The 19488-nt window shown below is 39.7% G+C and overlaps 1 protein-coding gene across 3 annotated transcripts in view; it reads left to right on the forward strand.

Moving 5' to 3' along the window:
• Positions 1-298: 298 nt before the first annotated feature.
• The window catches only part of LOC103026877 (protein unc-13 homolog C), a 365017-nt gene continuing 345827 nt past the window's right edge, over positions 299-19488 (forward strand). For 2 of the 3 annotated variants that reach the window (XM_049483498.1, XM_049483499.1), the window contains exons 1-2: positions 299-930; positions 9934-13528. In XM_049483498.1, coding sequence (XP_049339455.1) covers positions 10168-13528 — 3361 coding nt within the window. In that variant the 5' untranslated portion in view covers positions 299-930; positions 9934-10167. The remainder of the gene's footprint in view (positions 931-9933; positions 13529-19488) is intronic. The other variant, XM_049483500.1, reaches the window with a different exon arrangement.

Raw genomic sequence — 19488 nt, forward strand, 5'->3', positions numbered from 1 at the left:
CTCTCAGTCTCTATATTTGTTCTTTTCTTTTTATTTATTTTCACTTTCTTTTTTATTTTTTATTTAGATTTCTTTTTTAATTATTTTTTCTTCATTTTCTTTATTGTCTCCCTTTCTTCCTTGTGTTCTTTATTTTTGGATGTTCTCTTTAATTTCTGTATTTCCTATTTCTTTTTCTTGCTGTTTCTCTCATTTTACTCTCCATCTCTTTCTCTCTGTCACTCACACACAAACACACACTTATATACACACACATTCTCATCCTCTCTCTCCCTCTCTCTCTCTCTCAGCATCACGTGTGGGTGTGTGTGGGGCTTGGTCTCTCTCTGCTGCTCTGTGTGAGTGAGTGAGGGAGAGGAGTGAGAGTGAGTGCGCGCGCGCGCGTGTGAGTCTGCAGCTTTCCTCAGGGCTCCTGCCTCTCTCTCTCTCTTTCTCTCTCTACCTCTACCTCCTTCTCTCACACACTCAAACACACACGCACGCGCTCGCAGGGTCGGTCCCAGACGCCCCGTCTGCAGCCTCTCTCTCTCTCTCAGTCTGGGACAGACAGCGCGAGCGGAGAGAGGGGGAGAAGGACGGATCCCGCTAAAAGGGAGAAGAGAGCGGAAGCGCGCGCACCATGAGTCCAGGCGCTACGGCGGCGCGGAGCTGAGTGGCACGAGGATGGCAAGCGGAGGGAGGGAGGAGAGGAGGACGCGCGGCTGAAGGAGGAGTGCGGCGCGTGCGTTCATTCATTCCGGAGGCTGCTGCTCGTGCTCGTACTGTTGCATCGCATCGCGCGCATAGCTCTCTCTCTATCCTCGTCTATCTATCCATCCGTCCGTGCCGAGGATGCTCCATTAAGCTCGCGCTGACAGCTCTCGTGCTTTTTTCGTTACGTCCTGCGGCGCCTGGGCTCCAGAAAACCGGATATAACGCACGCGCTCTCAGGTGCGTATTTCGTCTCTTTCTGTGCGTCTTGTTGCTTCATCCCCCTCCTCGTTTCCCCCCACAGTCTATGGAAGGTCTGTGCACTTGAGCTCTGTCTGGAATTATGTGGCATATGTCCCCTGGTGATGCTATGCACGCGCGCCATGCCTGTAAAATAACAATAACAGCAACCTATTACTATATAACATCGCAATAACGTGATGTAGAAATGACATGCCACCGTTTGAATAGGAATGTAGTGCTGCGTGCATCTCGTTCTGGGCATGCTTTAAGAGGATTTGCATACATTGGAAGCTTGCACTGGAGAAATTCGACCATGCATTTTGTTGCATTACAGTTTCCAATGCAAGCTTGTATTACAATGCAACAATATGCATTACAAAAAACAGTGTTTATTATATTGCAATGTTGCAATATCATGATGAAATCAAGGGAGCACCGAATAGGCCCACTCTAACATGCATCTTGTTCTGTGCATGTTTTAAGTGGATTTGCATGCATTGCAAGAAAAAAAACATAGGATCATTAATTATATCCAATATAGCTAACCTGTATATCGTTCTATGCATGTTTTTTGCATGCATTGATGTATGTCTCACATCCAATACAGAACAACAGTGTTTAATATTGCAATAATATGGTCTCATTCTAACATGCATCATGTTCTATGTTTTAATAACATTTGCAAGCAAGCACTAAAGAAGTATATGCATGCATTTTGTTGCATGGTCATTTAAAACGGATTTGCATGCACGTAGATCCTTTTAAAATGGCCATAGAACAGAGTGCACGCGCTGATATCTCCATAGCTCTGCGAGCTGTGAAGCGAGCAATGCATGCATGCATGCATGAGTACACACTCAGCCAGTCACTCTCTCACTCACACGCGCACACATGCATGCATGCCGGAGACTGGAGATCAGACGACACCCCTTGGTCAGTCATGATTGTTTTGGTTAATTCAGTAGAAGTGGCGCGTGGAGTGAAGGCAGTAATTGGGCGTTTGAGTTGAGCCGCGCGCGCGCGTGCGTGCGTGTGTGTGTGGGGTTGTGTGTTGAGGGTGACGGCAGAATATGGGATGAACAGGAGGTTGGAATTGTGGTAGTGGGTGGGGCTCTCTCGCTCTTTCTCTCTCTCTCTCTTTCTCTGTCACACACTTACATTCATGCTATTTTTCGCGCGCGCGCCCACTGACTCCAGCGTTTCTCTGTCGGCCTCTTTTTCATCTATTTCTCTCTCTCTCTCTCTCTCTCTCTCTCTTACACAATCTTTTTTTCTTTCCCTCTCTTTCCTTAGCTTGTTCATTCTTTCTTATTTTGCTCATCTTTATCCTATTGGCTTTTTTTTTTATCTTTCTGTTCTTCTCTAGTTTTTTCTTTTATTTATCTAACTCATTTTACTCTCTCCCTCCCTCTCTCCTCATCTTTCTTGCTAGTGCTTTTTTCTCTCTGTATTTTTCACTCTCTCTTCTCTTTAGTTTAACACCATGTTTTTTCTTCTCTCACTCTCCCTTTGAACCCAATGCCTTTTCTTCACTCCTCTTTCTTCTCTCTTGCTGTATATGTGAAAAAGTTTTTTTTTTTATGCTTGTCACTCTTGTGTGACATGTTTCAGATCATCAAACAAATTTAAATATAAGTCAAAAGCAACACAAATAAACACAAATGCAGGTTTTTTTTAAATATTTTTATTATTAGGGGAGAAAAAAATCTCAACCTACATGAAAAAATGTTTGCCCCTAAACTCTCATTTGTTTCTGAATTTCTTTGGATATTGTCGTGATGTCAGGCTTTTGAGTATCTTCGGGTCTAATTCACTTTGTCAGGCAGGTTCTGTTTAGGTGATTTCTTGATTGAGAACAGGTGTGGCAGTAAACATGCCTGGGTGTGGCTAAAAAAACTTGACACAAAGGACCATGTAGGTTTGGTTTCTCCTTTAATAATGCATTTTGTGTTTACTTGTGTCTCACTAATTGTTGTCTTTCACTAATTTTTCAATTTGTTTGATGATCTGAAGCATATATGATCACCACTACACCTCATCACCAACTACCCAACTCATCCCAAAAGTACTGGATGGAGAACCATCATTCCAAAGAACACAGTTCCTCTTCTTCATACTGTTGGGGGGAGTTATACCTCCCATGCTTACACTGATTTTCTGTTTTAATTTTAAGGTGGTTTTATAGTAACGTTCTGAACTCAAATGTTGCTGAAGCATAAGAATCTAAATTAAAAAATATAATTATAGATTTTCTCTCTCTCTTTGATTTGTTTTTATCCCACACACTTTCTCTATTTCACGCAGTCTCTCAATCTTAAATATGCATCTACAGCGTGTGAGGTTGTCACAGCTTGGCGGATACAACAGCTCTGAGGGTCGCGGCCTTTACGCCTGCAATGTATTGATAATCTCTGTCACTGCCCCTGGCTTTCATGCATGAGAGAGAAAGAGAGAGAGAGATTAGACAGAATGAGAAATGGAGAATTACAGAGAACTCAAAGAGAAACAGGTTATACAAATCTGTAGTTGGTTTGCTCTGAACTAAATCAGTTAGGAGGATTTGTAAACTCGTAGCTGTTTCCCCTTCGGTTGGTTTGTTTTCACACAAGAAACAGGGAGCAAGAATTAAATACAGCAAGAAGGTCCTGTGTTCTGGACTAGTGTATATTTCTGTGCTGTTGGATGGCGTTTGTTCTTTGGGGTAGTAATTATGTGAGAAATGTACCTGCAGAGCTGTTGAGCTCAAAGATGCAGAGTACAGATGAAAGTTGGGTTGGATTGAAGTCGTAACACGTTCTCATTACAAACAAATCGATCCAGAGTTTGTTTGGGACCAGACCGAGATCAATCGTCTCTCAAGGGACTGGGTATATGTGTTTTGATTGGCATACAAGTGCATTAATTGTATTTAAAATGCATTTGCGAAAAAGCCCAAAGAAAGTCTGAGAGAAGAGAATGAAAAGAGACAAATAAGAGAAAAAGAAAAACAAAACAGGATTAATAAAGAAAGTTGAGTTCTTAATGTAGGTACCTAAATGCATGGAACCTAAATTATTGTTCTTTGGCACCTGGTACCTGGTTTGGTTTCCACTACCAGCACTGAAAGCGCCATGTTTCCAGGTTGCCAGTACGTGGCTTTATGTTGTATTTAGACCTATCTTGCGCCTTGCGTTGTTTAAATAGCAAAAGAACTTGTGAATATATCTACGCCAATGGGTGTCACAGGTGCTGCATTGACTGAGAAAAGCCTAGACAACAGTCAACAGACATAAGTTCATTGCAAGGATGTGCAGCAGTGCACAAACCCAACATTTACATCAACAATGAATTAAATACAAAATAAAATAACATAGATTACCTGCTCACGCACCTACACAGCATGAATGAACAGGTCAGTTTCACCTCTGAAGAAGCGTTCGACACGTCCAGGTAGCTGCACCATTAAAATAGCAATCCTCCAAAGTCAGAGCACACCTGGCTCTTAAAGGCGATGACCAGTAAGATGCTGATCAGTTTATTTCACGTTATGCACAAAACATGTTTCGAGCTGTGCAAGACATACTTTTCCTGTCGTTAAATTGTGCTATATTTGAAATTATTGTATAAGGTCATTTAGAAATCATTTTATTTGGTTTAAACACAAAACAATGAGTTACCTAGAGCTTTGTGAAGACTTAACAATGAGGGTAAAATAATTACATTGTAATGAAGTAGTACATACAGCAGAATGTCTCTGATTATTAATCCTCACTATTTGCGCTATTAAGCTTTAGCATTATTGACACTTTATTAATTGAATTCAATTTAATTTAGTAATGTTTAGTAATGTCTTATTTAGTTAAGCCATTTCCTAACCATTTATCAAGGTTTATTACTGTTACAGTACTAAGTACTGTTATTTGTGACCTCTATTGTAAAGTGTTACCAGAGGTTTTTATAAATAATTCTATGATTTCTATAGAAAATACAGCTCTGGAAATAAAAAAAGAGAAAAAATCAAGAGCATTTATTTGCAGAAAATGAGAAATGGCTGAAAAAACAAAAAAGATGACCTTTCAATAATGCAAAGAAAACAAGTTCATAGTCATAAAGTTTTAAGAGCATATAAATCAATATTTGGTGGAATGGCCATGGTTAATAACAGTTTTCATCATGCATATTGGCATCATGTTCTCCTCCACCAGACTTACACACTTCTTTTGGATAACTTTATGCTGCTTTACTCCTGGTGCAGGAATTGAAGCAGTTCAGTTTGGTTTGATGGTTTGTGATCATCCATCTTCCTCTTGATTATATTCCAGAGGTTTTCAATTTGATAAAATCAAAGAAAATCAACGTTTTATTTTTTTCCAGAGCTGTTCTATTCTATATTGGAGTAAAAAGCTATATTCTGCTACTTTTTCATCTCAAAGAACCCTTTTGCGTAGTATCTACTGTATTATCTGATGCTTCCAGGGCATGGAGGAATCATTCATGCATGTCCAAAAGTCAAGGATCCTTCTTTTTCATAACAGTTATGCTGATAATAAACCCTGTAATGATGGCCTTTGTGTAGAATTAGGAGGAAATACTGGTCTTAGACTTGATTCTGTAGCTTCACTGCTTACTAATAGTGTTCAGTGCCTCAGCGGGGCAGTCCAGTCCAGTCCACAGGGGCGTTTAATTAAATATATTACATGGCTGATTGGCACGCAGTAATACCTTTACCATCAAGTGTTTTTTTCCACAGTGGAGAGAAGTACAAGCCGTGCATTTGTTTTGCACACTGACGCCGGTTACACTGGCTGCACTAATAATTACCCTCCAGTCCGCCCACATGATCGATATTCAGAGGCTGTTTAGAATGGGAGAGGTGTACGCCAGCCGCACTTTTTTACTCATACACACACTGACAAAAAACACTGCCGGTTAACTGTGATTCCACACCATTCATAAATTACATTTAATGAAACTCCTGGGTGGTCTTCATTAATGAACACATTTTCATCTGTCTGGCATGAATATAAGAGCTCTAATGTAGAGCTTAGATCAGGCCCAAAATATCCAGCCTGACCCTCCCCTCCCCACAAACTGTCATTTTGAACCGTTAAAACTGAGCTTTTAAAAAACATTTTCAGCAGTTTGAATGAGCGAAATCTGTTCAGATGATAATGAACATTGCAACACTGAAGAAGCATAGACCTATTATGTAAGCAAAATTCTTTATTAAGAACAGATCTCCGAGGACCTTGGGGAAATTGGGGAGAAATAGGGAAAAAATAGAAATAAAATTATATATATATATATATATATATATATATATATATATATATATATATATATATATATATATATATATAAAGTAAAGATCTCCGAAAGATTAAAACAAGAACAATGTGAACTATGTTCCACGGGCCTCAACATCAGTAAATGAGGCTACAAGAATGATGTCTGAATGACTTTCTTCTAAGCTAGTATACAGTAATTAAAAGAAGTAAATGAAAAAAAAATCTAAAAAAAACATTTTTGACGTGTACTGACGTCTTTTACTTTACATGCAGTACCTGTCAAAAGTTGGTACACACCATAATTTCAAGGTTTTTTATCGTTTGTAAATTATCTGCATTAATCTATACTGATTTCTCTCCAGAAAACGGTTTATTTGGGTGAGTAAAGCGCTTCCGTTTATTTGCAGTAAGCTTAGATTTCCAGATTTCCACCAAGGCTACTCATGGTTAGCACTAGTAAATGCTGCCCACCAAGGCTACAATCTGATATACTCACATCTGAGTTAGCAGCTAATGCTAACGCTGCTCCAGCAGTGCTAGCCAGGGTTAACAGCAGGCTACAGGCCCATATACTCATCTCTGAATGGCGAAAGAACTAGCAGTTAGCAGCTAGTGCTAATACTGCTCCAGCAGTGCTAGCTGGGGTTAACAGCAGCGTACATGCCAATAATACTCACTTCTGAAGAGCAAAAGAGCTTGTGCTAAGCGCTAACCCTAATATTGCTCTAGCCTTGGTGCTGAAGATACTTCCCTGAAACTCCTGTATAACTCTGTACTTAAGAGGAGTGGCTTTAGGGCTCCTTGATACCTGACTGGTAGAATTCATGCATAAGGTGCACTGTCGATTTTTGGGATTTTGCGTGCGCCTTCCAAAAATACAGTAATAAACAAAAAAAGTGTTAAACAAACCACAATATGTTTTATGATTCTTCAAAGTAGCACCTCTTGCTTAGTTTGCTCAGTTTTGGTTGGATTTTCTTGGTTGGATCAGCTTTATGAGGTAGAGTCACCTGGAATTCAGGCTTTCAGTTAACAGCTGTGCTGAACTCATCAAGAGTTAAATATTTGAATTTCTTTAAAGTTGTAAAGATGTGAAGAGGTAGAGTTGGTATACAGTGAATAACCCTATTCGAGTAACGTTTCAATTCATATTATAGCAAGAACTGCTAAACTAAGTAAGGAAAGACATGACTTAAAGAAATAAAGGTCAGCCAAACTGAAAAATGTCAAGAACTTTGAAAGTATCCTCAGGTGTAGTTGCGAATACCTTCAAAAATGTTATGATGAAACTGGCTCTCATCAGGACTGACCAGGAAAGGGAGACCAAGAGTTAGCACTGTTATACAGGATAAGTTTATCAGAGTAACCAGCCTTAAAAACTGCAAGTTAACAGCACCCCAGATATGAGCTCCTAAATGCTTCTTCACAGAGTATTTAGGTTTGTTTAACACTTGTAAGTTTCTACATGATTCCTTATGTGTCTGAATGGCTTCAGTATTCATTTACAATGTCATCAAACTCAAAACTATTGGTCATTTTTAGGCATTTGGGGTGCAGCCATTGTCTGTCCATAAGTCCAAAAGTTTTGGGATTTGGGGAAATTAGGGACCTCTCTGGTGAGAATGGGTAATTGCACCATCACATACTGGGCGGGTGTGATGCGGTCTCCTTTTAGAGCTGATGAATCTGACTCCAGGTTTTCAGTCAGAGAAAGAGAAAAACGTCACTCCTTCGTTTCTTTGGTTTTACTATGAGTGAATGAGCTACTGAGCTCTGAGTTTCCTCTTCTGAAGTCTCCATTGCTCCACCAGCTGCTCGCGTTCAGTAAATCTGGGACGGATCCTCTTTTAGAGGCTGTACGTTGGACGTAGGTACGTAGGTACGCGTGACATGGCCAGACGAAGAACTCCCACGAAAAGCGACCAACACCCCAGTTTTTAGAATGAATATATTAGCAGGGCTTAGCAGGGATGGTCGTTCCAGCACACTGGTACCATTAAACACAATATCTTATCCCCTCTCCATTTAGAAATGCTTCTGCTTTCAGTTTAGAAACAAAATAATATGTACCACCACTTTAAATTTGGTCTGAATTAAAAATGTGGAACGATTTTCTGATGATATAAAATAATTTGGATGATGTATTCCGATTCCAGTGTTTGGAATTATTCCCAATCAATCAGAAGTATTTGCTGCAGTGTGTTTCCCACCCTGGGCTTGAGTGGGCTGCAGTAAAGTGGGACAGACCTCAGCCTGTATTAAATGGGCCACTGGCCAGGAATTATCTTGGTTTTCCTGATGGCCAGTCTTTTCCTTTTATGTGCACAGGCACACATCTGGGTGCGGATGTCAGCATGCAGCTCTTTCTTGCTTTTCTCCTTTTGTGCTTTTTGTTTTATATGAGCTTAAATGTATGTTTGATTGCACAGCGACCCTGTATGTGTGTCTTTATTTCTCATCCTCCTTTTTTTTTTTATTAATGAAGGAGGCATAAGGTCTCTGGTAAAACCACTCGCTGCTTAATTATTCAGCAGGAAACGTATTTCTTCTCTCCACTTGGTGCAGCCCTTTGCCCCTACCCTGCCCCCCATGTACCCCGTGCGGCAAAGCTGTAAAACGATACGGGTGTTTCCAGTAAGTCTGAACTGTGCTCGTTCAGCCAGTATCCGAGCCTGGGATGTTGCACAGGAATTTCCCAAAGCCTGGAATGGTACCAGCCTAACGCTGAAGTGGATATGACTCATCTACCATCTAAACAGGAGAGCCTGAATCACTCCCTAAAACAACTACTGCCATAAAAGATACGAGAGCACGTATCGCCAACACCTACAACGGCTCAAAATACACACAACCCTCGTTTTTAACACTACATATGCAGTGCCTCACTAAAACTGTGGACACACTATTATTCACAGTATGATAGTTTTAAAGAGATTACACTGTCCCTTCATCTAAATTAAAACATTTAGATATAGTCTTATCTGTATCATTATCTGGTACCAGGTTGTTTGAGATTGATGTTTGTTTATGTATTTATGTCACTTCAACTCATTTTTATGCATTTGTAATACAGCACAAATGGTCCCGGTAGTGTCAAATACAGTACCAGTCAATAGTTTGGACACACCTCTTCTCTTTCACTGTGTTTTCCTCCTTTATATGTTTTTTTTTACATTGTAAGATTAATATTAGATATTAAAGCGGTAAACAAAAAGCGTTAAATAATCCAGAATATGTTTTATAGTTACTTTAGATTCTTCTAAGTAGCACATTTATCTTTGAGGACAGATCTGCAGACTATGCAGGTATTTTAATCTCAGTGTCTTCATGAGGGAGAGTCACCTGGAATAGTTTTCTCAGCATCTTGAAGGAAGGAGTTTCTGGAGGTGCTGAACAATAGCTGCTTTAGCTCATCCCAAATCACCTCAAATCACCATCTCAGTTGATCAGGTTTAGATCAGGGGATTAATGTGGAGGATAAACACTTTTTTACTGTTTACTACGTAATTCTGTATGTGTCCCTTAATCATTTTCACAATGAACGATGAGAAGGTATGTTCAAACTTTAGACTGGCACTGTTTGTCAGCATTGGCTCTCTTATTTAAATTTTTAATTTAATTTTTTTTTAAATTAAAATTAAGGAATTTTAGTATTTCATTGTTTCAAAATGAGGTGTGCATAAAAGTACTAAATCATCGAATGACAACGTTTCCTTTTTCTTTTTTTCTCTAGATAACGGACACCATATCTGAAGAAAGCCTTTGGATATATCCCATATAAAGGATTTACAAAAGTTTGGCTTGACTCTACTGCTGCTTTTTCTCTAGACATTTTCTTCATGCCTCAGGGTTGGCTTTGAAAACTCATGAAAGTGTTTTTGTCTGTTTTTGTCGATCACCAGTGGATATAAAACCAGTTCTGCTGTAGCGCGATTTGGAGTGCAAACAGGCTACAACATTGCCCTCCATGGTTTCTGCCCATCTAAAGAAGCTATCGTCTTACATTTTTAAGATTTGCAAAGGAATGTTTACAAAGAAACTGGCAAATACCACAAAGAAGAAAGAGAGTAGCGAAAATAAAAAAGATCCCAAATCGTCCCCCGAATTGCACGCTCGGAATACGACCTTTTCCACCACGTTGAAAAGCACAGTTAAAAAGATTTCTAAATGCTCGTCAGCACGCAATATATCTCTTGAAGAAGACGACGGTAAAAACGACTGCTCTTCTCTGTCTCCCACGTTCAGTTACCGCGTGGCTATTGCTAACGGACTCCAAAAGAATGCTCTCCCACTGAATAATGAATTTCACGAAATATTGTCTATTGACAGCAGTTACTCTGACTCTCTAAACGAGGCCAAACTTGTCCATAGATTTGATGAACAAAAAGCTTACACGATGCCAGTAAGAAGGAACAGGAAAAGCATGATTAGCTTGGCACCCTCTGATGGCAGCTCAGAGGGTGAGCGTGGAGAGCGCACCAGTCTCCACACCCTCCGACTAGGCGCCCTGAAAAAGCTGAGGAAATGGAAGAAGAGCCAGGAATGTGTCTCCTCAGATTCTGAGGCCAGCAACTGGAGAAAAACTCTTGGCATCCGGAGCAAGTCTCTGGATCGAGCGGGGAGGCAGCAGAAAACCACCACCCTGGAGCCTGGATCCAGCTCCACAGGTTGCATCAGTCAAACACAGGATGTGATGGAGATGATCTTCAAAGAGCTTCAGGGAATCAGCCAAATTGAGTCTGAGCTCTCGGAGCTGAGAGGGCACGTTAATGCCCTCAAAAGCTCCATCGATGAAATCTCCAGCAGTGTGGAGGTGGTGCAGAGCGAAATCGAGCAGCTGCGCTCTGGATTCGTGCAGTCCAGGAGAGAAACGCGAGACATCCACGACTACATCAGACAGATTAGCCACCAGACCAACAAAGCTACTTTGAGATTCCTAAATGTGCCTGAGGAGAAGTTCGAGAGAACTGAGGAACTCATTTATCAGATTTTGAAGGAGAAAATGGGTTTCATTGAAGCACACAAGACACTTAAAATTGAACTCGCCCATCGGTTGGGGCAACAAAGAGAATGTTCAAATGCAAAACCTCGTCCTATTATAGTTATTTTTGGAACTCCTCAAGACAGGGATTTAGTTTTGAAAAAGTGTTACAAGCTCAAAGGCACTGGAATATCAATCTCCACTGACAGTCTTGCACATGACTCGAAAGAAAAGAAGGATAAAGGCATGAGCTCTTCCCAGACTTACGAAAGCATGGACATCAAAGTGTCGGCCAAAGACAAGGCCGAGAGCGATGACTGGGACTCGATGGACAGCGATAAAGAGCTGGACGAATTAAACAAAAACAAATATGCAATTGTGTCCAAACCACCTCAGAAAACTAAACCAGACAAAAAAAAGTCTCACGATCACAGAAGGTCTGCAGACGACACCTCGTACTCTGTGCATTACGCAGACGATACCGTGTATGACGACAAGCAACACAAGTCCTACTATTCTGATATCACTCCCGGTTGGCTCTCCCAAAGTGACTACTCCACTCCTAAACTCAGTCGATCAGAATCGGACTGCTCCAAACTGTGTCAGTCGTACTCTGAGGATTTCTCCGAGAGCCAGTACTTCACCAGAGCAAATGGATGCTCCCTGCTCTCCTCCTCAGATCAGGAGCTCTGGCAGCGGAAACAGGAAGACATGGCTTCATCCTGGTATGCAAGTCCACCCAGTCAAACCCTCAGTCAGGAAAACCCACATGCGTATGTGGAACACAACGAAGTGGAGACCACAGAAACCATCGACAGCGGAGTCAGTAACGGTCTGGTGTGCATGTCCGGGGACAGAAGTCACTACAGTGGCTCTCAGCTCTCTCTGCAAGGTGATCTCTCCCCTTGGAAAGACTGGCATCACCTTGAACAAGGTGCTGACTCAGGCTTGGATGCCTCCACTGAACAAAACATTGTTTCAGAAATTAGCAGCCCATTTGATCCTGCTGCTAACCCAGGCTTCCCTGAGAAGATTACAAAATGCCTTGAGGTCGATTTGCAGTTTGAGGGAGAGACCTTCTTTGACAGTACGCCTGAGACGACCCAGGAGGTCGACATGGAGCCAGAACCTATCCTTGAACCCGAGTTTGAACCTGAGTTGGAACCTGAGTTAGAACCCGAGTTAGAACCTGATGTGGAACTCAAACCACAACCTGTACCTGAGCCAGTACCTGAACCAGAACCTGAGCCAGAACCTTTGATTGAAGCCGTCATAGAGCCCATGGTAATACCCAAAGTTGTACAAGAGCCTGCAAAAGAAGCGAAAACTGAAAAGAAACAAAAGACCAAGACTAAAACCAAGCCAGAGTCAGCCCCTCAGACTCTGCAACGGCCAGAGTCCAAGGGGAACCACTTACAACAAAGTCAGAAATCTTCAACCATGTATCGTAGCCAGAGTGAGATCAGGACTGAAAAAGTGGAAGAGGTCCCCAAATCCTGGAGCAGCAGATTGAGCATAGACCTGTCTGAGAAGACCTTCAGCTTCGGCGGTTTTGGGTCCACACTGCAGCGAGCCAAATCTGCTCTAGAGGTCGTCTGGAATAAGGGATCCCAAAGCTCAAGCGCTCCTGCTGAAGAGCCGCCGAGCACCTCCTCTTTTATGGGTCGATTCAGGACCATGTCCCAGTCTACAGCTAACGATTCCAGCACCACGATCGACTCGGATGTCTACACAGAGCCCTTCTTCTACAAGGCTGAAGACGAAGAACAAGCCACAGAGCAACCTGTGGACAGTGAGACACATTACGTCGAGGTGATGGAGCAAGTTCTGGCAAACCTTGAGAACAGAACAAACGCCAATGAGGCCGAGGCAGTGGAACAGTACCAAGAAGAAGAGTACGAAGTCTCCCAAGAGTACGACATTTCGCAAGAAGGGAACCCCGTCTTGGAGTATGACTGCAGTCTGGACGAACAGTACGATGAAGAATACAGCGAGGATTACAACGATAACCTGATGACTGAGGACACTGCGGAGTATGACGCCATGGTCGAGTACATCGAAGAAACCGAGGAAACGTTGGATGAGGTTGAGAAGCTAGAGGAAGACGAGGAAGCAGAGATAGAGGAGGTGCAGGAGGTGGAGGTGCAAGACACTGAATCTACACCAGGTGCAGAGGAGGTCAAAGAAACAGTGCTTCAGGAAGATGAAAACAAAAATGTCACAGAAGCGCCTCCGGCAGTGCAGGAACCGGCCCCCAAGAAAAGGATGCGACCAACCTTTAAGGAAGCTGCTTTGAGGGCATACAGGAAGCAAATGGCTGAGCTGGAGCAGCAGATTCTTGCTGGAGGTAGGAGCATATTTTAAATTTGCATTAACATTTCAGAAGCTGATATAATTGCTGTTTTTACAGTGAATTTTGGTTTTATGATTAAGAGTATAGAAGAAAAATACATCTTGTATTGTATATGGAAAATGCCTGTCTGTCTGTCTGATCTTCAAATCCAGAAACCCCCAGAATCTTCTGAAGATTCTGATAGCGGCTTGGGAAAGGGCTAAGCAGTAACCCCAGATGTTTGATGTTGAGGCTTTTGAATTGGCTATTGATTTGTGTGTGTGTGTAAGTGTGTGTGTGTGTGTGGGGGGGGGGGGGGGGGCAGAGTCATATCCAGAATTGTATTTTTGTTTGGGCCTTCTAAAAGATTTGTCCCAGAAGTATTCCCAGCTAGCCCACTATTCTACATCTCTGTAGTTTCCAGTACCAAAATAGCTGTGATATGATTGGGTAATAGCTGTAATATAACTGTGTAATAGCTGTAATATGATTGGGTCAATATCTATAGAATTTACATTTTTGTGTTTTCATCAGCATACAGTACCAGTCAAAAGTTTGGATACACATTCTCATTAATAATTGTTCTTTATTTCTATTATTTACTTCATTGTACTGTGAAGGAATACATATGCAGTTAGTTAATAGACAAAAAATACCCCCACAAAAAAATCCTGGTGGTTTGAGACGAGCTGGAGCTCAAAGTAAAGGAACAGCAGTTACCAAAGTCTCAGCACCTCTAGAACTAACTTTCTAGTTTCTAACTTTAAGACAACTGGAGAAGCATTTAAGGTTCTACCTCCAAAAAAAAAACGACTGAGAGAATCAGCCATGAGTGGGCAAAGTATAAAACTAAAGAATATTTTGGCTTGTTTAACACTTTTTTGTTTTCTTCATAACTGCATGTGCATTCCTTCCTAGTTTTGATGTCTTCAATATTGATCCACAATTTAAAATTTAATACAAATAAGGAAAAAGAACATTAAATGAGAAGGGGAGTGTCCAATTAGTTGTTTAAATTTAATAAGAACCAGTGCAAATATGTATTTTTTAAAAGAGTTACTCAAAATAAACACATTTTTACACATATAGAAAGGAATCTTCACCATTTTTATGTTTTATACAGTTTCCTTGATGTGGGGCTGAGTTTTTCGGCATGTATGCAGCGCTGCCAGGTTAAGCTGACTAATAATTGACTTGTGGTTAGATTACAGATTTACTTTTTAATAATTAATTTAATAATTAAAACATTTCAGATATTCTTTTAGCCATTTTCATTAAAACATCAAGCTATATAAACATGTCCAAAAATTCCCTGTCCATCCATATTGGGATGCTCCTTTAAGAAAAAGCAACCTTTGACATCATTTACATCACAATCTTCATAGAAGGTTTTATTTTCAAAGAAACTGCATATCCAGCAATTAAATAATATTTGTTAAGCTAGTTAATATTTCTCATATTGTATTTATACTTAACTGAGGAAAAGCTTAAGCTGTCCACCTTGTTGCGATAAAAGTACAGTTAATTAATAGGGACACTCACTTTTTGCATGCTTTTGTATTTCCACTTGGGTCTCGACTGCCTCTGTAAACACTATAAATCCATCCCTTAAAAGAGTGTGGTGTAAGGAATCATATGCTTCTAGGAGCCGAGTGGATGCTCTGTTTCTCTGATGTCACAATAAGAAAACCCTGATAGAACCACTCTGGCACCACCCCTCACTTGTCAACCTCCACCTCAGCCTCACCCACTAGATCAGTTGAAGAAAAAGCCATTTCAGTCTGTTGGTCGAGAACCTTAAACAGTACACAGCAAGATTAGCCAGCAGACTTTTTCTGAGGGAGGAATCTGTACCTACTGTCCATGGCAAGTAAGCAAGTGAGGGAGATGTAAGAACTTTCAAATAATGAGTTTTGTGCTTCTGACGGAGTTAAGCGTGAACTAGCTTGTCAAGCATAAAAGTGACAGAGCCTTTAAATGGCTCATTCTGAAAGGGACTTAAACTGGCACAAATAAAGCTGGTGAGATTTTATGTGAGAGTGATTTTGCGCAAAGAAGCCCACAAACATATACAAACTTGTGTATAACTTGAGTATAAATGAAATTTTTGAATATCAAAATGTATCTTTAAAACTGAACCAGAACACAAGATATCTGAAACTCTAGATCAACCACATTTCAATCAAATAAATTCTCACAAAAATTGGACATTAACATTACAGGGAAATATGATTTCAGACTAGTGCCTTTATTTATGTATTTCGATGACGTTTGTAGTGCTGTCTCAAACTAAAAGCATGGTGATGAGTGGGTTCAGAGATACAGTAATAAAAATGTGACCATACACTTAACGCTAACACTGCAGCCTCCGCCAGGCTGTTCAGTTAAAATACAATATTACAATGATGCTGATTTAGAGATTGGCACCCAGAAACCCCACTTAATGGGCAATCTGGTGGGTCGTTACCAGATGAAAGTGCTGCTCTGCGGTTGCAGTTTAATCACAGATAGCATCTGAATGCAGTAGCTGGCTATTGATTCGACGGGGCAAAAACAACGAGCTTGAGGATATGCTCGGTTGGAGAGAGGATGGAAGAGCACTCGACAGGCTTGGAGTTTATTACAGACGAGCAAGGGACCGGGGGAATTTCCGCCCTGTATTACTCACTCTATGCAAGCTCTTGACCTAGATGTGAGAAGCACGCTCAGAATGCACAGTAAACTGCTCGCCGTCTACACAGCCAGAAAAGTGATGGACTGACAGGAGCTCCGTGAACCCTATTAGTTTTCACTCTATTAGTGAATGACTTGATGAGAAATAGGTAGGAGTTGCACCAAATATTTGGCAACCAGAACAAGTTTGGTTGAATATAAGGGAAAAGACAGAAAAGACAGACTGGCCCAGATTCCGAGTTTGAGTCATTTGATTTGAATTTCTGCCAACACAGAAATTTGTTTGTGAAAGGCAGAGTCTACAACTGTAGAAAAAATAAGAAACCACTTAAAAATTATGAGTTTCTTTGATTTTAACAAATTGAAAACCTCTGGAATATAATCAAGAGAAAGATGGATGATCACAAGCCATCAAACCACCAAACTGAACTGCTTGAATTTTTGCACCAGGAGTAAAGCAGCATAAAGTTATCCAAAAGCAGTGTGTAAGACTGGTGGAGGAGAACATGATGCCAAGATGCATAAAAACAGTGATTAAAAAACAGGATTATTCCACCAAATATTGATTTCTGAACTCTTAAATCTTTATGAATATGAACGTGGTTTATTTTTGTATTATTTGAAGTCTGAAAGCTCTGCATCTTTTTTTGTCATTTCAGACATTTCTCATTTCCTGTAAATAAATGCTCTAAATTACAATATTTTATTTAGAATTTGGGAGAAATGTTGTCTGTAGTTTATAGAATAAAACAACAATGTTCATTTTACTTAAACATAAACCTATAAATAGCAAAATCAGAGAAACTGATTCAGAAAATGAAGTGGTCTCTTAAATCAAATATCAAACAGGACACGTATGTATAAACCATGTATAAACCATTTTTAGAAATTAAATTATATTTATATTATTGATGTCAGTCACTTAAAAATGTATTACTTGCCACAATAATGAACATGATTCATATATATCTATATAAATACTGGTATTTTTCTGTATGAATTACATACATGGATTCATATAGAAAATGAATGTGGGTCATTTTTGACCCATGTTGTGCATTAAGTTGCAGTGATACAAAAAGGGCTGTTATTCAAAAAGTAAGAAATTAAAATATTAAATAGGTATTAGAACGATCAAAAACAAGTTAATTAAGGGACACTTTGAACACTAAATGATTTAATTATAAGATATATAATAGAAACCTTCAGCTATACATGAAGTTACATAGAAAATGAAGGCGGGCCATTTTTGACCCATGTTGCACATTAAAGGGTTAGTGATATAAAAGGGCTTTTATTCAAAAAGTAAGAAAGTAGAAAATACAATAAGGATGTATGATGATCAAAAACAAGTTAAATGAGGAATACCTTGTATACGGAATGATTTTATTAATTTATTGCAAAGATATATAATAGAAACCTTCAGCTATACATAAAGTTACATAGAAAATGAATGTGGGTCATTTTTGACCCATGTTGTGCATTAGAGGAGTGGTGATACAAAAAGGGTTTTTATTCAAAAAGTAAGAGTTAATTAAGGAAAGTAAAGTTAATGAAGGAACACCTTGAATACTGAATGGTTTAATCAATTTATTGCAAAGATATATACTAGAACATCCCATGTGCAATAGAGGGGTAATGATACAGAAATAGCTTTTAATTCAAAAAGTAATAAAGGATCAAATGATCAAAATCAAGTTAATTAAGGAATATCTTGAATATTGAATAAATAAATTAATTTATTGCAAAGATATAGAAAATGTTAACTCAGTAGGGTTACTTTTGACCCATGTTGTGCATCAAAGGGTTAAGTTCTGACTGTGGGAGGTTAGTAAGCTGGACCATGGCAGTCAATGAGTTAATGAGTTGGGCCATGGCAGTATGGCCGTGTGTGGAGTTGGTTGGAGTGGGGGCTGGGCTGAGACCTGGTTGGGGAGTCTGTCCATCAGTGGCAGGTTCCTGTTTGGCTATTATCAGTGTCTAAGCTTTGGACCTACTTCTGTATCTTCCTGCAATAAAGGTCTTAGAGACTCTTCTTTCTTCTGTCATCAACAATGGATTGACTGGTACTGTAAGTAAGATGAGATGACCGCTTTAGAAATACACAACAATTTCTGTTGTACACGGGAAATTTGGCAGTGTTAAATCAACACTGTTAGTGTTAAATCAACACTTATTAGTGTTAAATCAACACTGTTAGTGTTAAATCAACACTTATTAGTGTTAAACTTTACACTCTGTGTTGATTTAACAATGCCAAATTTCCTGTGTAGGGGCACGAAAAGATAATGGCCTCGAGGACAGTGTTTAGTTGGCGGGCCCACTGTTAAACCTAATCAGGGTTAACTCTTCTGGGGTATTCGAATTGATTACGAAATTGAACAGGAGATAAAACTTCCCAATAAACTCTTTAATGCCCATGTGGCTCGTGTACTCTTACACCTAATCAGGTTTAACTCTTCAGGGGCTTGTTTTCAGTGTTGAAGTTGATTTAACAATAATGACTGTATAGTGATTAAAATGTGCTGCCCCAAAACCCTTCAGGAACAAAGGTAATGCCTCATTGAGCAGACGTACACGTCAGAAAGGCGCCAAGTCCTGCTTCATTTTTTTCGATAGTGACCCATATACAGTAGCAGTCAACAGTTTGAACCCACCTTAATTTCAGTGTTTTCAGTGAACAGCTTTCAGTTAACAGCTGTGCTGAAGTTATAAAGAGTAATTACTTGAATGTCTTGTCTCTTAATAGAGTGTTTGAGAGCATCAGTTGTAAAGTAGTGAAGAGGTAGAGTTACAGGTATACAGTGAATAATAGCTCTTTTTGAGTAATGTTCTAATCTATATTATGACAAAAACTAATAGCACAAAAGTCATCCAGACTACGAAGGAACACATAAGGAATTCAGCTGTTAACTGAAAGCCTAAATTCCAGGTGACTCTACCTCATAATGCTGATTGAGAAAATCCAGACAAGATGCAGTCATCTAAATGAAAGGTGCTACTTTGAAGATTCTAAAATATAATAGTATTTTACAGTTTAATAAATAATTCCATAATAAAACTTTTTTTCTTCCTAGTGTGGATAACTTTAATATTAATCTACAATGCAGAAAATTTGGTAATAGTGATGTGTATTTTTCTCTTGATTTGATTAGTTTTAACCTCAAAAATCAATTTTAGTTGTATTATTTCAATGGGTGATATGTACAGTAGTTGAAATGATGAAGGGCAGAACAAAACTCTCATCTCTTGACATTACAAAAGTATAATCATTGTAGCAATTGGACAAATGTTACACAGAA

This window comes from Astyanax mexicanus, chromosome 9 (genome assembly GCF_023375975.1).
Source record: "Astyanax mexicanus isolate ESR-SI-001 chromosome 9, AstMex3_surface, whole genome shotgun sequence".
In the NCBI taxonomy this organism is placed as follows: domain Eukaryota; kingdom Metazoa; phylum Chordata; class Actinopteri; order Characiformes; family Acestrorhamphidae; genus Astyanax; species Astyanax mexicanus.